This window comes from Triturus cristatus, chromosome 7, assembly GCF_964204655.1.
Source record: "Triturus cristatus chromosome 7, aTriCri1.1, whole genome shotgun sequence".
In the NCBI taxonomy this organism is placed as follows: domain Eukaryota; kingdom Metazoa; phylum Chordata; class Amphibia; order Caudata; family Salamandridae; genus Triturus; species Triturus cristatus.
In genome coordinates this window covers 935,965,605-935,983,233 of record NC_140590.1, presented here as the reverse complement: position 1 = coordinate 935,983,233, position 17,629 = coordinate 935,965,605, and the positions used below count along the sequence as shown (strand labels likewise).

The 17,629-nt window shown below is 46.8% G+C and overlaps 1 protein-coding gene across 1 annotated transcript in view; it reads left to right on the top strand.

The window, feature by feature from the left end:
* The window catches only part of UBE2D2 (ubiquitin conjugating enzyme E2 D2), a 296,135-nt gene that overhangs the window by 93,678 nt on the left and 184,828 nt on the right, over positions 1-17,629 (top strand). The window contains exon 2 of the mRNA XM_085617922.1: positions 16,444-16,507. Coding sequence (XP_085474048.1) covers positions 16,444-16,507 — 64 coding nt within the window. The remainder of the gene's footprint in view (positions 1-16,443; positions 16,508-17,629) is intronic.

Here is a 17,629-nt window from a genome sequence, read left to right as displayed (position 1 = left end):
GTCGGATCCGGCTTTCTTCAGGAGGGGGGTTACAGATGCGTGCTTCCAGGTTTCTGGAAAAGACGCGGTGGTGAGGGACTGGTTAAAAAGTTTGGTGATGAAAGGGCAAAGTGTCGGTGCAATTTCAGAAAACACAAAATGAGGACATGGGTCTGCAGGAGAGCCTGATTTAATTGTCTTTAGAACCGATAGTACCTCGTTTTCAGAAAGTGGTTGAAAATTGGTTAGACGTGGGGAATTGCCTGCGTCCGGATGGACATTATCTTTGTCTGATATTGGCGAATTTTCATCGGGGTTATCGGGCAGGGAAAAGGAATGTGAAGGGGTGAAGGTGGAGTAAATTTTATTAATCTTCTCGACAAAGAAGGTGCTAATACGTTCGCAGGCCTCAGTTGAGGGGGTGAGGGTTTGTGAGGTGCTGGATGGATTACTAAGCTCCTTTACAATTTTGAACAGTTCTTTTGCGGAGTTGTGGTTTTCATGGATTCGTTGCGTGAAGAATGCTTTTTTCGCATCTCGAATGGCAAGAATATATTGTTTCCGCTTAGTGACATAGTCTGCTCTGGTTTCTGAATCTTTGGTTTGTCTTCATCGATGTTCAGTTTTCTGGCATTCCTTTTTGAGGCTTATAAGGAGAGGGGTGTACCATTTTTCCCTGGTAGTTGTTTTTTTTCTTAGTTCCCGCATGGGTGCTAGTTTATCTAAAGTTTGGCGAATTCTGGTTTCTAGCAAAGTGAGGTTATTACAGACGGAGGAGTCATCCTGCAATATGACATCTATCTCAAGAAAGTGATTTTGAAAGTTGGAGTCATTGATTAGTCTCCAAGCTCTGTTGGTGGTGAGAGGGGTGGATCTAGGCTTCGCGGATTTACCGAGGAGTTTAAAGGAGAAGGATAGCATGGAATGATCAGACCAGGACAGGGGGAGGATTTCCTTCATGGTAGTCGACTCAATGTTAGTAAAAAGGAGATCCAGGGTGTGTCCTGCTGAGTGTGTGGGGCCCTCAACCAACTGCTTAAGTTGCAGTATTTCCATGTCATACTTCAACTGTGACGATCCGGGTGCATTAGTATTTTCATAGTGGACATTGAAGTCACCAATGACCATGTAATTTTTGTGTTTCAGGCAGGATGGAAGCAATTGATTCAGTAGTTTGGTGCCTATGCTGGTTTGTTGTCCTGGCGGGTTATAGACAACTGCACCGGCTAGTATGATGATCTAGGGTGTGAATGCCTGCTGCTTTCCAGAGGGGCCAGGATATTGGTTGTCTATTAAGTTATGCTCGCATTGTCCCATAATGGGTCCTTTTTATGGAGTCCGATGTGAGCCCAATAATCGGTGCGCTCGTTGCCAAGACCCACGCATGGCTGATAAGATCGGATTTATGGAGTCATGATGAGTCCCTGCCCCATATAAGACAAAGCCCTGCGTCTGTTGATGAAAGATACCTTTCTAGATGCACCCATTATGGTACATTAGAGGTTTGCGAAATCATGCAAGTGATTTGAGATTGCTGCAATGCAAGGGCATAATGTTACACTGAAGGTAATCTCATCCCTCCATAAGAACGGTAGGCTTTTGATTTCAGGGCTGAAAGACTAGGTTTAGCTGAGTTACATACAAAGGATTTTATCTTAGAATCTATTGAACGTAAAGGGATTAAAGGGATCTGAATGGGGAGCATACCAAGAATGTATAAAAAACGTGGGAGAGTAGCCATTTTAATGGCTTGTACTCTGCCCCACATTGATAGTCCTAATATGTTCCATTTTTCAAAGCCACGCTGCATTTGGATAATGAGGGGGTTTAGGTTATCCATAGTCATGCCTTCCAGAACTTTATTCACCAGTATGCCTAAGTATTTGAGGTGTGAGGGTTGCAATCTGAACGGAAATCCATGTATTGCTACTTTTTCAGTCCCAACTGAAATAGGTAATGCTTTACTTTTGTCCCAGTTAATTTTGTACCCAGAAAAAGAGGAGAAATTATCTATAATTTGGAGTATGGACGGTAAAGAATTAGGCAAATCTGTAAGTAGGATGTCTTTGTATAAATAGATTTTCGATTCACCTATCGGAAGGGGTATACCCGTAACATTGGTAGCTTGGTGTATTCTGGCTGCCAAAGGTTCCATAGCTAGAAGGAAGAGAAGTGGAGAAAGGGGACATGCTTGGCGAGTGCCTCTGCGTATTGGAAATGGCTCTGACAGAAACCCCCCACAATTTACCTGAGCAGTAGTATCATATAGCAGGCGTATCTTGGTTAGGAATTGATCACCCAACCCGTATTTTTGCAACACTTTAAAAAGATATTCCCATTCAATACGGTCAAATGCCTTATCTGCATCAAGTGACGAGGCTAGTGCATCATTCGGAAGACTTTTGGCATACCATAGTTATGATATGGGACGATAACTGCCACAGAGTAAAGGGTATCTCCCAGGCTTGGGTAATACACAATGATGGCTTATTAGATATGGGACCAAAGGAAGCCTCATGTTCTGCTTCCTGGAATGCAGAATGAAGAGTTGATCACTTCCGTCCCTGCCCATCTATAGAATTCTGCAGGGAAGCCATCTTCGCCCGGTGCCTTATGATAGGGTAGATTAGCTATTGCATGTGAAATGTCTTAATTGGTAATTTCTCCCAGTAGTAGATCTCTATCTTCAGTGGATAGACAGGGTACGTTTTTGCTTGTGTAAGGAAGGTATCTAATTTATCACCTTCAGCTTGAGTTTCAGCAGTGTAGAGAGATTTATAGAACAAAGCAAATTCGTTAATGTCTTGAGGTCTAGTAACCAAGTGCCTGCAGCTGATTTTATAGCTGGAATAGCCATGGCAGCTTCTTTGTCGTAACTGTGCTGCCAGTAATCTACCCGTTTTTCCCCCTGTTCATAATGTCTCCCTTTCATTCTGTTTAAAGCAAATCCTGCCTTAGAGGTAAAAAGATAATTTAGAGCCATACGGGCTTGTTCCAGGGATTTACGATGCAAAAGTGTTGGGTTATCTGTGTATAGATGAGTATAAGACGCAATATCTTGTTCCAGTTCCTTCTGTCAGATAGCAGTTTGTTTGTTAGCTTGTGCTGCGTCTCTCATAAGCTGCCCACGTATAGTAGCTTTTGCTGTTGCCCATAAAGTTCTGCTCGAGTTAACGGATCCTCGATTGACGGAAATGTAATCTTGAAGATGAGATTGTAAAAGAGCTTTGTACTTAGTGGTTCTATAACGCTGGATATTCAACGCCAGGATTTGCGTCCTGGCCAGGCCAATCCGATTTCCATTCAAAGTAGGACTGGAGAATGATCAGAAAGTGCAGCCTCTAGGATTTGGAAGTCTTGGGTTAATTGAACTACGCTTTGAGAAATTAAAAAGTAATCAAGGCGAGTAAGTGTACAGTGAGTAGGGGAAGTAAAGGTGTATTCTATATCTGCCGGATGAGAGACGCCATTGATCTACCAAACCATTGTCTGCCAATATATCGTTCATTAAAGCTCTGTGTACCTTGTTAAACTTATGTAAACGGCTTGTTTTGTCCAGAACTGGGTCACGTACTAAATTCCAATCTCCACCAATAAGAAGTTGAGAAGCGCCTATCTCAGTTAGAAGGCAGTTCAACTGAAGACTAAATTTTTTCGTTCCACTTAGAGCATAAATTGATCCAACGCAAATATGGGTTTCACTAGTGCGTAGTTTGGTAAAGACATATCGTCCGTCCAAGTTTTTAACTCGGTCAGTGGAAGAGATTTACAGATAAGGAGCACAACTCCACATTTACGGGTAGGATTTGCTTCTGGATCTTATCCCTTTCTTATACTGCTATGGATCACCCTTCCCACCCAATCTGTGTAGTTTTTCAAAATCTTTAGTATCAAGGTGGGTTTCTTGGAGGAGAGCTATAGCCACCTGTATTGATTGTAAATAAAGTATTTTTTTCCTTTTAATGTAGTGTTAATCCATGGACATTCCAGGTTACTACACTGAGGGCGTGTGAAATAACCATGCCAAACCGAGAAAGGGAGATAACTAGTAGTAAGTGACTACTATAAATATCAGTGTGTTACAATAAATTAAAAGTTTGTGAGGTATTATTAGCTATTTAGAAAGGGGGAAGATGGAGAGAAGTACAAATGGAGCAAGAAGAGGGCAAAAAGAGGGGAGGATCGAAAGGGTGGATAGCAGAAGAGTCCTGGTCCGTAACGGGAGTCAAATGAGTAATAGAGTACCCAAAAGAGTAATGATAATTGTTAACCAAAGAGGGCTTATGCGTATGTATGAAGCTGGGTCTATAGCGGCAAAAAGAATAGTACGTAATGCAAATTGTTAAAAGGAGAAAGGAGGAAATCGGGAATAAGAGGCTGACGAGGAGGGGTAATAGGGAGGAGGGAGTGCCAATTATTAAATGGCACAGGGGATCTCAAACATTTAACCTCAGGTCCAAACACTTGGGAGCCTCGCTATGAGGAGGGACTCCATCAGGAGAGTGGAACAATGATGGACAAATATAGAACCAAAAGGGCCATTATAATGCATAGCACGGAGTGTGTATTATTAGTGATGGAGACTATAGTATTATATTATGATATCAAAACATATTATTGAACCATTGAGTTGAAAGTATTTACATGTATATAAACAATATAGTCAAGATAAAGACTTTAAATTATTAACTAACTATTTCATGTTAGACTGTGATAACAACAATCATAAAATCCATAAAAAATGTGAAGGATATCGGTAATGTATGTGAGAATAAATGAGATAATAAACCTATTACTCAAAGTTAATACATTTAAGATAATAAATATAATAAACGGATATATAAATTAATCAACAGTTGCAAAACTCAGCTATTCGATGACTGGGCGTCTTCGTTTTTCTCTTGTTATTGAACCATTGAGTTAAAAGGATTTGCATGTATATAAACCATACAGTCAAGGTAAGACTTTGAATTATCAACAGTAACATTAACTATTTTATGTAAAGCTGTGGTAACCACAATCAAAGTCTGTTAATAAATGTAAAGGATATCTATCATGTATGTGAATATATGCAATAATAAACCTATCACTCAAAGTTAATACAATTAAGATAATATAATAAAAACAGATCTAATCTAAATAGATTGACAGTTGCAATACTCAGCTATCCGATGACTGGACGTCTTCATTTTTCTCGACATTTTGAGTTCATGGAGTTCATTCATTTGCCTAGAAGGAGAAAAGCGTGAACTAAGTCACAACTCTGACTAAGAATGTAAAGGAGTTCTAATAAATCTACATTCTGCATCCAAAGTAGATTTTAAGGGAGAGCAATACTTTTCCCTATGTTGCTCCTTAGTAAAGGTAGATACAGTTTTGACGGCTGAAGCTTTGTCCTCATGACTTCGGATATTTCTTTCGAGATCTCTGCCGGACTGTTGACATTTTGTCGTGCGTGGCCCAATGTTTGTATAGAGGAACTGGATTGTATTCTGGGATAAAATGCTGAGTTTCCATATCTTGCGGTTTCCAACTGTCTATGAATAGACAAAGGTCCTCAGGATCATAGAAGTCTTAGGAGATTCCACTCTTTGGGGATGCGGAAGCGGGCAGGATCGAAAATACCACACTTGATGTCCATTTGGCGTAATTGAGGTCTCAATGAGAAGAATGCTTTGCGGCAATCATTAGTCTCTCTAGAAAAGTCTGCTGCGATGCAATTTTTATGTCCATCATATGTAAATGGGCCATGAGTGCGTGCAGATATTAATGGTTGTCTTGTCTGCTCATGCCTTAAAAAGCAAGCAATGAGAGCATGTGGGTATGTTGTAGATTCTTTGCGTAGTTGACAGATTCGATGTGCACGCTGTTTCTCCAGTGAAGGATCAAAAGCAATGTCCACTAAGTTTGGAAGAATATTTTGGAGGAACGTTCTAGCGTTTGAGCCTTCTATTTTTTCAGGAAAGCCGAAGAAGCTAACATTATCCCTCCTACTTCAATCTTCCAAGTTAATCCGCTTACTGCGTAGAAATAATAGCTCTTAGTCTCTGCTTTGTAGATGTGTTTCCACAGCTGTTAACATAGGGTCGAGCTCATCTGTTTTTGCATGAAACCCTGCAATGTCTGCTTGTATTGATTTGGTTTCTGCTGATAAAGAGGATATATTTGAATCTATTCCTTCAAGTCTTCGACTGAATGCAGAGATTTCTTATAGTATACGGTCCCTAGTTTCTCTTTGCATGGTTGGAGTAGACTGAAGTGAGCCTTCTGCTGCATGAGGGGTACTCTTTGCATTTGTGTTTTGTCTGTTTAAGTACATCCATGAAAAAGGGTTGTTTAGAAGGTTTATTTCCATGCATGGAAGTACATATTTTTGACTTTCGTTCTTGGTTCCAGAATAATGTACCGAGTCAATGAGTTAATGCAGGAACACGAAGTGACGACAGTCGTATGCAGTTTATCACTTTAAATTGTCAGTCTCTCAATATCTCAGATCCACTGTGAATATCGCCCTTTTAGTTTGCTTGTCCGATTCCAGATTAAGATTCTGAAATTTGATAAATGCGACAAGTGTTCTGTGACAGATGACTTTGAGAAGGCTTGAGGACAATTCTAATAGCTCTTGAATTGAAGCAGCCATTCGAACAGTAATTGCATGTATAAATTGATAAGACCTCCTGAGCATTGCAGTAAAGTGGTTGAAAACTAAAATGTAAATATGTGGCAGCCGCAGAATTCAACCATGGCACAGTCCGTTATTCAGTCATTTCAACCAGAACTGTGGGCTTTATCTTAATCACTTCACGAACATCTCGAATCCCGTTGAGTGAAAAGAGAGAACGGCTTTTAGGCAGCAATCCGAAAAAGGAGTGAACATGTGCTATGTAAAGTCATTCAAAACTTAAAACCAAGAATGTGTCTTCTCAGAAGCCTCATTCCACATTAGCCAAAGGATTAGAGTGCCAGATTTAACATCGATCATAGCACTCACCCGCTTTAAAGCTGCTAATGCCGATTCCTCTGCAATATTCAGTTTTAGTATAGCTGTCGAGAAGCAGTGCTGTTTTTGACCAACAACGCCTTGCAGCGCACAGGCCCGGCTGCGTCGCAAAGAAGCCGGGGGTTAGATTAGGAGCAATGCAACATTGAGGACGGGAGGCTGTGGAACTCCAGAGCTGAGGCTGCAGACGCACTCCCAGGCCCGGTGCCTCAAATAATGCGCAGCTTTCGCTATTCAGGAACCATGCCGCCGATACTTCGAACAAATGGTTAATTCGCTTCCCGAGATCATTATAACACCCGTGACCCCAAAACTATGCCACGGGTCATGCAGAAAGTGATGACGTCTCCGTTTGAAGTCCCCCTCACAGGGGAGCCCGCAAGTTAGGCGGCCATCTTTGTGCGCAGCTAGACCACGCCCCCGACTCTCCTGTTTAGCGCTTGTACCGTAAGCACTTGTTTGAAACTGTAGCAGCAATAGTGTCCAAATAATGCACTGCCGCTCTTTCGCTAGTAAACCCTGCTGTTCGTACTACGTACCTTGCTGGTTATTTTGGAAGGAGGAAATTAAAGAAAGCAGTTTTAGCAATATTGTATTGATTTTCTACACTGCAAAATGTACCTGCTTTTATGAAAAACTGAATATTGTGTTTCCCACTAGTTAACATTCAAAGTTTGCAAACACCCTTATTTTCACGTTTTACTTCTACTGAATCTTGTAATTTTTAAAAAATACTTTTTATGGCTCTCGTAGTTGTCCACAACATGCCTTCTGTTTTGTTTATTCCACCACCAATACCATACAACTACCAACTGTCCAAGCCAATATGTCTGCCCTTAACGTGCTACCAAAGGGGATCATTTCTGTCCGTGCACTAGGTCCATGTCACACGTTCTAAGCTACTGATGGCGCCCCATTGGATTTTCACTTCCATGGCATTAGTCAAAAAGTAATAGTTTTAAACAAACTTTTTCCCCACCTGCAATGTACTGACACACTTGCATGAGTGAAGCAAGAAATGCCAGTGTCCTTTTCACTGCATGCAAGCCAATATTGTGTATGTGGAGCAGTAGTCTATTCAGTGATTACTAATTGCTTTTTTTTTTTTTTGGAAAACCTTTATTGGTCACAAACAAATAGTACACAGCCTTGCACCTACATCCTGAATGATCAGGCCGGCAGCGTCCATGCAGTGTCATGAGTAAGAAACATTAGCTGACAAGTACCGACCGATTAACACAGCTCGACGCCTACAACCCTGAAGGGCCGGCAGCGAATTAGGAACACAAGCTGTTTAAGTATGCATTTGTGAGCAGTTACAACAACAATAGATAGTCAAACAGAGCATATTTGAGGTTTTGTTTATCGTCCTTAACCACCTTAGAAAGCAACAGTATCAGTTCCCTCCCAGGATGTGTCCACCATACACAGTATGTGGCATAAAGGACCATTCAGCGCAGAGCTGCGGCGCGGTGTATCTCACTGCGGAGTGAATCAAGAGCCTGGAGCGGTGCAGGTCTGCCCCTGACTGACCTATCTATTGCCCTGGGAAGGGTATGGTCATGACCAAATCAGGGAACATAACTTGGAACTACTATCGAGAATGCCATGCTGTGTGCGCTATCAGAGAGCGAGGGCCTCTCTACCCAGGATCCATGGGAGTCGCAGACCCGCCGCCCACCCCTCCCGAGCACCAGGCGTGCGAGTGCATCAGAAAGCATGCAACCAATCCGGGCGCACCCAGGGACGCTATGCGTGGTATGTGTTGGAAGGAAAGGAGTAAGTGAGGTGAGGGGATCCATCAGCCATGGGTGCCCGTGGGGGCAGGATCAGGACAATGCGCAGCGGACAGGTCGCCTCCCTCCGAGTCCCCGTGCAGATCCCTCCCCGCTTCGTCCGAGCTCCGAGCCTGTAGGAGATATGTGACGAGGGGCCCCCATAAGTCTTTGGGACGGGATTTGTGAGGCAAGAGGTCAGCATAACTGTGAAGCCATTCCTGCGAGGTTGTCATCGTGGCCAGCCAGATCTTGAACTTGGGCGCTCGCCCCCGTCCCCACCTGCACGCCACATGGCGCTTAGCCAGCAAAAGTCCCAGCGCGAAAAACTTCTGATGCACCTTAAACGCGGGGCAGGAGCGGCCCAACAGGGCAATTATAGGGCAGGGTGCTATGTCCACCCCGATCATTTCGGAAAGGGCCGCGAACACCGCCAACCAATACGTAGCCACTGCCCGGCATGACCATGCCAGGTGCATGAAATCTGCGCCCAAATTCCTACATATCATACAGCGATCATTGTCCCGGAGTCCGAGGCGATATAATTTAGCAGGGGTGGAGTAGAGGCGATGTAAGAATTTAAAATGAACCAGTCGGAGGCGAGCATTGCCTGTCACCGCGTTAGTATGAGAGCAACTTTCCTCCCACTGGTTATCCGACATTGGAGCTCCCAGATCCCCGTCCCAGTCAGTTCGCGCTCTAAGAGAGGGGGGGGGGGAGGAGACGACTGCACATGTTTATATAACATAGAGACCACATGCGTCGGGGTGACTGCCTGGAGCAGAGCATGTAAAGGCACCATTGTTTCCGGCTCATCAGGGAAGTTAGGTGTGACGGCCCTGATATTTTGCCGAAGCCGGGTGTAAAGGAATGTATCCATTACAGAGGGAGCAGTGTCCCCAAAGAAATGAGCCGACGTGCGGAAGCTTCCCTGGTGATATAGATTGCCCCATGTGTGGATCGCCAGTCGCGCGAGAATGTTGCGTCCGAGCTACTCGCAGGCAACACTCAGCCTGGGGTCGTGTGCCAGAACCATACGAGGAGAATACAGGAATTTAATGTCCATATAGTCAGCCATGCGTCTCCATGCCCGCACAGTGCAATCCACCCATTCGGGCCTCCGTGTATAGATACCCAGATGGTTGCACAGGTCTCATAAACCCATCCTCCACTGCCAAGTGAGCCATAAAGGAGGGGGGGGGGGGGTGGAACCAGTAGACCGCAAAGTGTCCCTGGGCGCAATCATAGTATCGCTGAAAGTTAGGAACATCAAAACCACCCTGATGATAGGGCAGCATAAGTGTCTGCAACCCAATCCTGGCCTGCTTCCCGCCCCAGATGAGCCGAGACAGCTGGGAGTTGAGGGTCCGGAAGAAGCATGCCCCTGGACTATATGGTATATTGATAGAGGTATAACAATTTGGGAAGCACCACCATCTTAATCAGGGAGCTACGTCCCGCCATGGACAGCGGGAGATGGATCCATTGTGTGATTTTATCCGAGAGTTTGTCTATGACAGTCCCGTAGTTAGCTCTAATAAGAGCCTCCCGGTTCCTGGTCACCCTAACCCCCAGGTATGTTATCTCGTCGCCTCCCACACCAAGGGGTAGTCTAAAGGGAACCGTGCAGTGTTATCCGTCAAGGGAAACAAGGCAGACTTTGTCCAGTTTATTTGTATCCCCGCTATAGCTCCGAATTTAGTTATCTCCCGCAATAAAGGGTTAAGATTCTCTTGCAGTTTGTGGACGTACAGTGTCATGTCATCCGCGTATAACGCAATAAGTAGTTGGCGCTCTGGATAAATAAGAGATCGGTGTTTGTGGTGTTGCCGAAGTTTGGCCGCCAGGGGTTCTATAGCAATAGCGAATTGGACTGGAGAGAGAGGACACCCCTGTCGGGTGCCTCTGTGGATAACGAAAGGAGCAGAGCGGGCCCCATTGAGCAGGACCGCAGCTTGAGGCTGGCGGTACAACAACCGGATCCAGTCCAGGAAGTTGAAGGGTACGCCCATCCGTTCCAATAAGGCCAGCAGGTAGGCCCACTCGAGTGAGTCAAACGCCTTAGTGGCGTCTAGAAAAACTGCCGCAGCCTCACATTTGGGATTAATATTCTGTATCACCGCCTGCAGCGTACGCAGGTTGTGGGAAGTCGCCCGATTCGGAACGAACCCGGCCTGATAGGGAAGGACAAGACGTTCCATCAGGAGGTTAAGATGTGTAGCTAGTACCTTTGCCAGTATTTTACTATCTGTATTCAACAAAGAGAGGGGTCTGTACGAGTCGCAGTGCTCTGGGGGTTTACCCGGCTTCAACAGAGATGTGATGAGGGCTTCGCGCATCGTCCCTGGCAAGACACCCTCCTCCAGGGCGGAGTAGTACATTTGCTTCAGTATGGGGGCCAGGACATGAATGAAGGTTTTATAAAAGTCTATCGGTAATCCGTCCGAGCCCGGCGCCTTGCCAGACTTCATGGACATTATCGCATCCTTTATCTCATCAAGTTCTAGTTCAAGATGTAGAAATTTCTGCTGGGATGGGCCCAACCAGGCGATGGCAGTGTCATCAAGGTACTCATGCAACACAATCGGTGTCGTCCTGCGGGAGGTGTACAAACCAATGTAATGATCAGTAAAGACCTGGAGCTGAGCCTCGGGGTCCCTCTGTGGGACGCCGTGCCAGTCTAGTAGGGAGGCCACGTAGTTTCGGTACCGAGGGGGCCGGACTGCAGAGGCTAATGGTTTACTGGGTCTGTCACTCTCGCCATACACCCGCGCAATATAAGGCTTCCCCAGGAACTTGCATTCCTTAGCAGCAGCTTCTGTATATTCATTCAGTTTCTCTCTAAGTCGCGCCGCGACCCCCTGATCCCGTGCGTTCCGCGCTCTCTCGCGCTCTAGGAGCAGCAGGTCGGCCTCCCGTTTGCGCACTTCTCCGCGCAGGCACTTGAGGACCCCTCCCCCTTTAGCTATGCACCACCCCCTCACGGTAACTTTGAAAGCTTCCCATACCGTAGTGAAGCTGGAAATTGAGTTAGTATTACGGTCAAAGAAGTCCTTTATGTCGTCCTCTAGTTCCGCCGTAAAGGAAGAGTCTGTGAGGTGTGCAGGATTGAGGCGCCAGTTCAGGTATGGGGATAAATCGAGGGGTATGCGCAGTGACAGTAGTACTGGTGAGTGATCTGAGAATGTGCGAGCTAGGTGACGCGCATTGACCAACCACGGGGTGAGGCCTGCCGACAGAAATAGTCAATGCGAGCCCAAGTAGAGTGTACTGCAGAGTAATGCGTGCCTTGTCTGAGTGAGGGGTGGAGGTGTCTCCACGCATCCACCAGCTGATGTTTGTCCGTTATGTGCGCCAAGGTGCGTTGGGTATGAGAGTAGTGCGACGGGTATGAGAGTAGTGCGACGGTTGTGTGTGCGATCTGTCCAACACGGGCCTGAGCGCAGTATTGAAATCACCCCCCAGGACGACATGAGAGATACCCAGGGTTTGTATCTTGCCCCACATGGTAAGAAGCGCGGACGGGTCATCGGTATTGGGGCCGTAGTAGCAAGCGAACAGTATTGTGTGAGAGTGCAGTTTCCCCCAGATCATGCAATATCTGCCACAGGACCCCACCTCAGTTCCCGCCGGTATAAACCCCAACCCTCGTTGCACCAAAATGGTCACACCCCTAGCGTAGGTTGAGTAAGATGAAAACACCCTGCAGGCAGCCCAACGAGATGCAAAAGAGGGGTTCCCTCCCGGCAGTAAATGTGTCTCCTGAAGCATGGCAATAGACGCTCCCTGCCTATCCAGGTACCCCAGAACCTGTCTCCGCTTCCTCGGGTCATTTAACCCGCGCACGTTCCAGGAGACCAGCTGAAGCTGCATTGCTGGTCCCGTGCCTACTATGTCTTCCATTGACCCAGACATAGTAATGTTTGACATGTATCCATGGCATGTAACTTCACATAGCATTCAGTGTAGCAACCAAAACAAACCCCCCACATAACTCCAGCTCCCCAATTCCGTACTGTCGTCACTCGTGAGTCAGTGGTTCGAAAATGAAGTCTGAGCACATACCCACCCACACCGGCAACCCCAACTGGCCGGGAATATAAAACCCACCCTCCCCTCCCCAACCTTATCAATACCACCCCAACAAGCAAAAAAAGAAGAATAGCAACCTCTACCCTACTGAGGGGGGGGGTTGCATTGGGGTTCACTCATCGGGGGGACAATGTCTAGGGGCGCCCAACCTGCCAACCACCTCCTTACTTACACCCACAAGAACCCAGATGAGTGCCTGGCCTCTCAGTGTGGGACGGAGGTGGGTGACCGAGCTCAAGGTGCAACAGTGACCAGTTCAAGCATTGGTAGTAAAAGAAAGGTACCTCACCAGGGTATGCAGTATCTTGGTCGGGCAAGTTATGTATCTGCATGTGCCAGTGACTGTCACCACCATTAATGCGGTCAGTCCTGCTGTCCCAACAGCGAGGGCGATCTAGGGCGCCGCACTCTCTCGAGCCAAGTCCTTCTTATGGTGCTTGAGGAAGTCCTCCACGTGCTGCGGTTGTTGAAAGAAAAGTTGTTTGCCTTGGTGAGATATTTTCAATTTCGCAGGGTAGAGCATGGCATACGGAATCTCCTTGGCTTGTAATTTCTTTTTTACCACTGCAAATTTCCGTCGGGACTCCTGCACAGATGCAGTGAAGTCGGGGAAGAAGGACAGCGTAGTATTGCCATATCTCACTGTACCAATCTCCCGCGCGCGGCGCAGTACAGCGTCTCTATCCCTGTAATTAAGGAATCGCGCAATGATAGGCCGCGGAAGGGCCCCAGGAGGGGGGCGGGCAGCTAAGGATCTGTGTGCTCTTTCCACGATCAGATGTGAAGAGAAGGAGTCTTTCCGAAAGAGCTCAATCACAAGGTTCTCAACGTAGACCTCCATTTTCCCGGTGTTGGTGGACTCCGCCAGGCCAAGAATGCGGACGTTATTGCGTCGGGACCACACTTCGAGGTCCTCGTTCTTGTCCGCAATTATTTTGAGAAGCCTGTCCATCTGGGTCACCTGCTTGCCCGTGGAAGCGGCGCCATCTTCCAGGGTTGAGATCCGTTCCTCAGTTTCCTGAAGTCGGGTATCATGTTGCTCCAGTTTAGCCACAACTCCGTCCAGGCGGGCAGTGATGGTATCAATCTTGGAGTCGATGGTCGATAGGCTTAGCTTCATGCCCAGTAATAGGGATTTCCAGTTCTCGTCCGGGGCCTCGGCGGCCGGAGGTCCGCTCCCCGCGCCGGGCGTCGGCGGGGGGGGGGGGGTGTTCTTGGTCTCAAACGGCAATTTGGACTGTCGAGCATCGCTGCGGCCCATGGCACGGCCAGGAGGCAATCCCCTGCACCGGCCGCAATCCAATCCGCAGGGGCAAGGACAGCTGAGGATGAAGAAAGAGTCGTCTCACCAATATTCCCCGCAGTAGCCAAACTGGAGATGGAGCCCGGCCTCTATACGACTGATGGATGGTAGGGAGTCGGTTGACCCAGGACTAGGTAGGTTCCAGCCAAGGCCTACCACTGCCACACAAGGGAGCCCGTTCCAATATGGCGTCAATACGTGCCGCGAGCCCAGCCCGCCGGCGAGGTCAGTGATAATCTTCTCCCCAACTTGCAGATCTTGTAGACCCAGAGTCGCGTTCCGATCCGCTCCTGCTCCGGGACAATCGGGGGAGGCCCCGCGCCCCGGCGATTCCACCCGTGAGACGCGAGCCAGCCCGCACGGGGCGCCAGCATTAAGGGCAATGGGAGGAGGGCCGAGGCCAACGAGGTGTAGTAGGGCCACAGCCCGCCGATCCAGCCACGACGTTAGCAACCCCCTAGGGCAGGAGTCGGCAGAGGGCTCCAAACCGCGTCAGCGGGCGGGTAGATCGAAGTTACCAACTCGCGGCCCAAGATTGCAGCCCAGCCCCGGTGCCGCGTGATGTGAAGGCCCTTCCCAGCAAAGATACGGCCACAGCAGGGTAACGGCCACCTCCTCAGGAGTGCAGGACAGCTGGCGGTGCAAAGGAGCCCCAAAGACCGGCAGCGCCGGTCTCCAGTTCCGCTCGCGTTCCAGGACGAAGCGGCCGTCCCACAGCCCAATGTCGGAGCAGCAGCAGCTCAAATCTGCGGGCAATGGTAGATCAAGGGTCCCGGTGTGCACACCCTCCTCGCTCCGCTCACCTTACACCCAGCAGGCGATATCCCGCCGACGCGGCAGTCGTGCCCCTTCCAGTGCCGCAATGTTCCCTGTGGGCCACTGCGCCCGCCGCGCAGGCCCCAAAGCCTCGGGGTTTCCTTGCGGGCATGCGGCGACGGACCTCCGGCCTCCGGCAGGCGCCGCTCTCCGCCCCTAGGATAAGCAGCAAATATCTGGGCTCACCAAAGCGCAATCGCGGCAAGCTCCGCACCGCCGCAGTCAGCAGGCCCTTACGGACACAGCGGTGGGGATTCTAGGTAGTATGTCCCGGTCAGGATGGTCTGCAGGATGGGGAAAGTGCCCGGTCGGACGGGAGCCTCACTACAGTGCGGCCATCTTGGTTTGGCGCCACCTAGCGCCCCCATTACTAATTGTTTTTGTATTGAATACATTCTAAACTGAATGTCCTCAAGGTTGTCTCGGTTTCGACTCTAGAGTAAAACGAGGCACAGTGAAGTAAAGTTATTTGACAATCACATACTTTTGTCAAGCAGAGAAGTTATAATTTGGGAGAAGTTTCCCTGATTACATATTTTTCTGTTCAGTCACTGGTTTAATGTCTTCTTCAGTGTCCCTTTACCTTGACTTGCATTAGTACACCTTTACCTTGACTTGCATTAGTACACCTTTTTGCAGATAACAAATTTGCCATGTTAGTTGAATTGGTCCCAGCACATAAAATGTCGAAACGTCTTTCTTGTAGTACGTTGTGTGATGCAGGCACCTGTTTTTTTTGATAATCACTGCTGCCCTCTTAAAGAGTAAAGTGTGAGAGGGTCAGCGACTCGAAAAAACGTGTATTAACAAAGCAAATAGGTCTCTTGATTACCACCGTTATTCTGTGAGACGCACATTAATTGCAACTCAACTACAGACACACAGCAGAAAAACACTTTTTAAGATTTTGTGTGCTCAGATTACGTGTCTGCTATGGCTCTTCAATCCCTGATGGCACTGCACCATGGCTATACACGTATAAGGTCCAAAAGGCTATACCTATTGGCTATGACACTGCTTATTATCATTTGCTTTTGGTCATCAAAAGAAAAATGCAGAGCTTCATAGCCCGTTTGCTTTTTTTTTATGCTTGTAATTCTAATTTGTGTTCTGAAGAGCACGTTTTGAAAAGTGTCGGAGAGCCCACAAATAAGAAGCTCTTTTGTGTTAACTTTCGTGGAGATGTCTCATTTCTTGTTGACCACAATATCCGAGAAAATAATTTCCGAAAATGTTTTTTTTTTTTTTTTTTTTTTTATCGTATTGTCCAAAATGAACAAATCAGTATTGACACTTTTAACCAGTTTCTTGTTCTGACCTATTTATGGTGGGAAGGGAACCAAATTGAAGTTTCTCCTTTTTGTACTGTAAATGGCTGTTTGGATTGCTACTTTGAGTTTAAAAAAAAAAAAAAAATTCAATGGCACTTTTTGCCGATTATGTATCTAAATAAAAATGCTTTCTCTTTTCTACTTCAGGAATTGAACGATCTGGCACGTGATCCTCCAGCTCAATGTTCTGCTGGACCAGTAGGGGACGACAGTAAGTTTTTATTAATATATTCTGAATGCCCCAATGGGTTTTATTATGTGTTGCATTCAAATATAGGCCCATCTCTGCCAGTGCTCATTCCAGCTAATTTGTTTTTATTTTTGCTTGATGTGGAATGCTATAGTAGAAGCATACTGTGTATCGTCTGTATAACTTTTCTGTTGACATGAGAATGTGCTGATGAACGTTTGTGCTCAGTTTCTAGTAATTCTGATATCATCTGCCGCTATATCCGATTGCACCTTTGACTTTTTTTTAGAGGAAGGGAATATACAAAGAGTTATTTGTGCTTTGGAGCCTTTTTGGTGTTTTTTTCACTTCAGATCTTCTGGAGGGAGGGAAAAGGGGTTTGTATTTTGTCCAAATCAGTGTTCTCTGATAGCATTGCACAACATAATTTCATATTTTTTCAGTGCTTTGTAACACCTTTTTTTTGGATGGACAACCAATTTTTTTGATAATCGCAGGTTTTAGCTGGTTATTCTACTGTTTGCTTTCAATTTTGTCAGACCCCATTTGCCTCTTTGTATTGCAGAAAACTAGCAGTGTTTTTTTGTCCCCACATGTTTTTAGGTCTCGCCTTGCGCATGCGCTGCTCTAAGCAGAGGGCCTCTTGGAATCACTCCAGCTTCTAAGAGACTTCTCTGTGTGCGTCAGCCTCCTTCCACACATTCCATTGGCTTTTGTGTGTGGCTTTCAAAAATTAAAAGCCCGCAATTGGCCAAAGGCGGATGCATGTCCCGCCTTCTCTCTAAATGTGGACTCTCATGGCGTTGGGGTCTCTGGAGCGAGCAGCAGTGCGGCCGGGTGCCAGCTGCATACCTTACATTCGTTGCAGTGCGCACGCACCACACGCGGTCTTGTTTTTTTTAAAGTAGTGCTGTTCTGTTCAGTAATGCTTGTGTCAGGATGAAGTGCCATACGTATATTTCCCTTCTCTTCAAATAATAAGGTTGCCCCTCAGGCTCCTGGCTTCTAACAACACTGCGAAGCCAGTTTCTCACACTGTCACTAAAATGCTAAATAGGACTTTGAATGTCTCCAACATATGTCCTGCCCTCCTTTTATCTAGTTTGTAGATGTTGAAATCTGTGTGCTTGTTTCTTGTCGTGG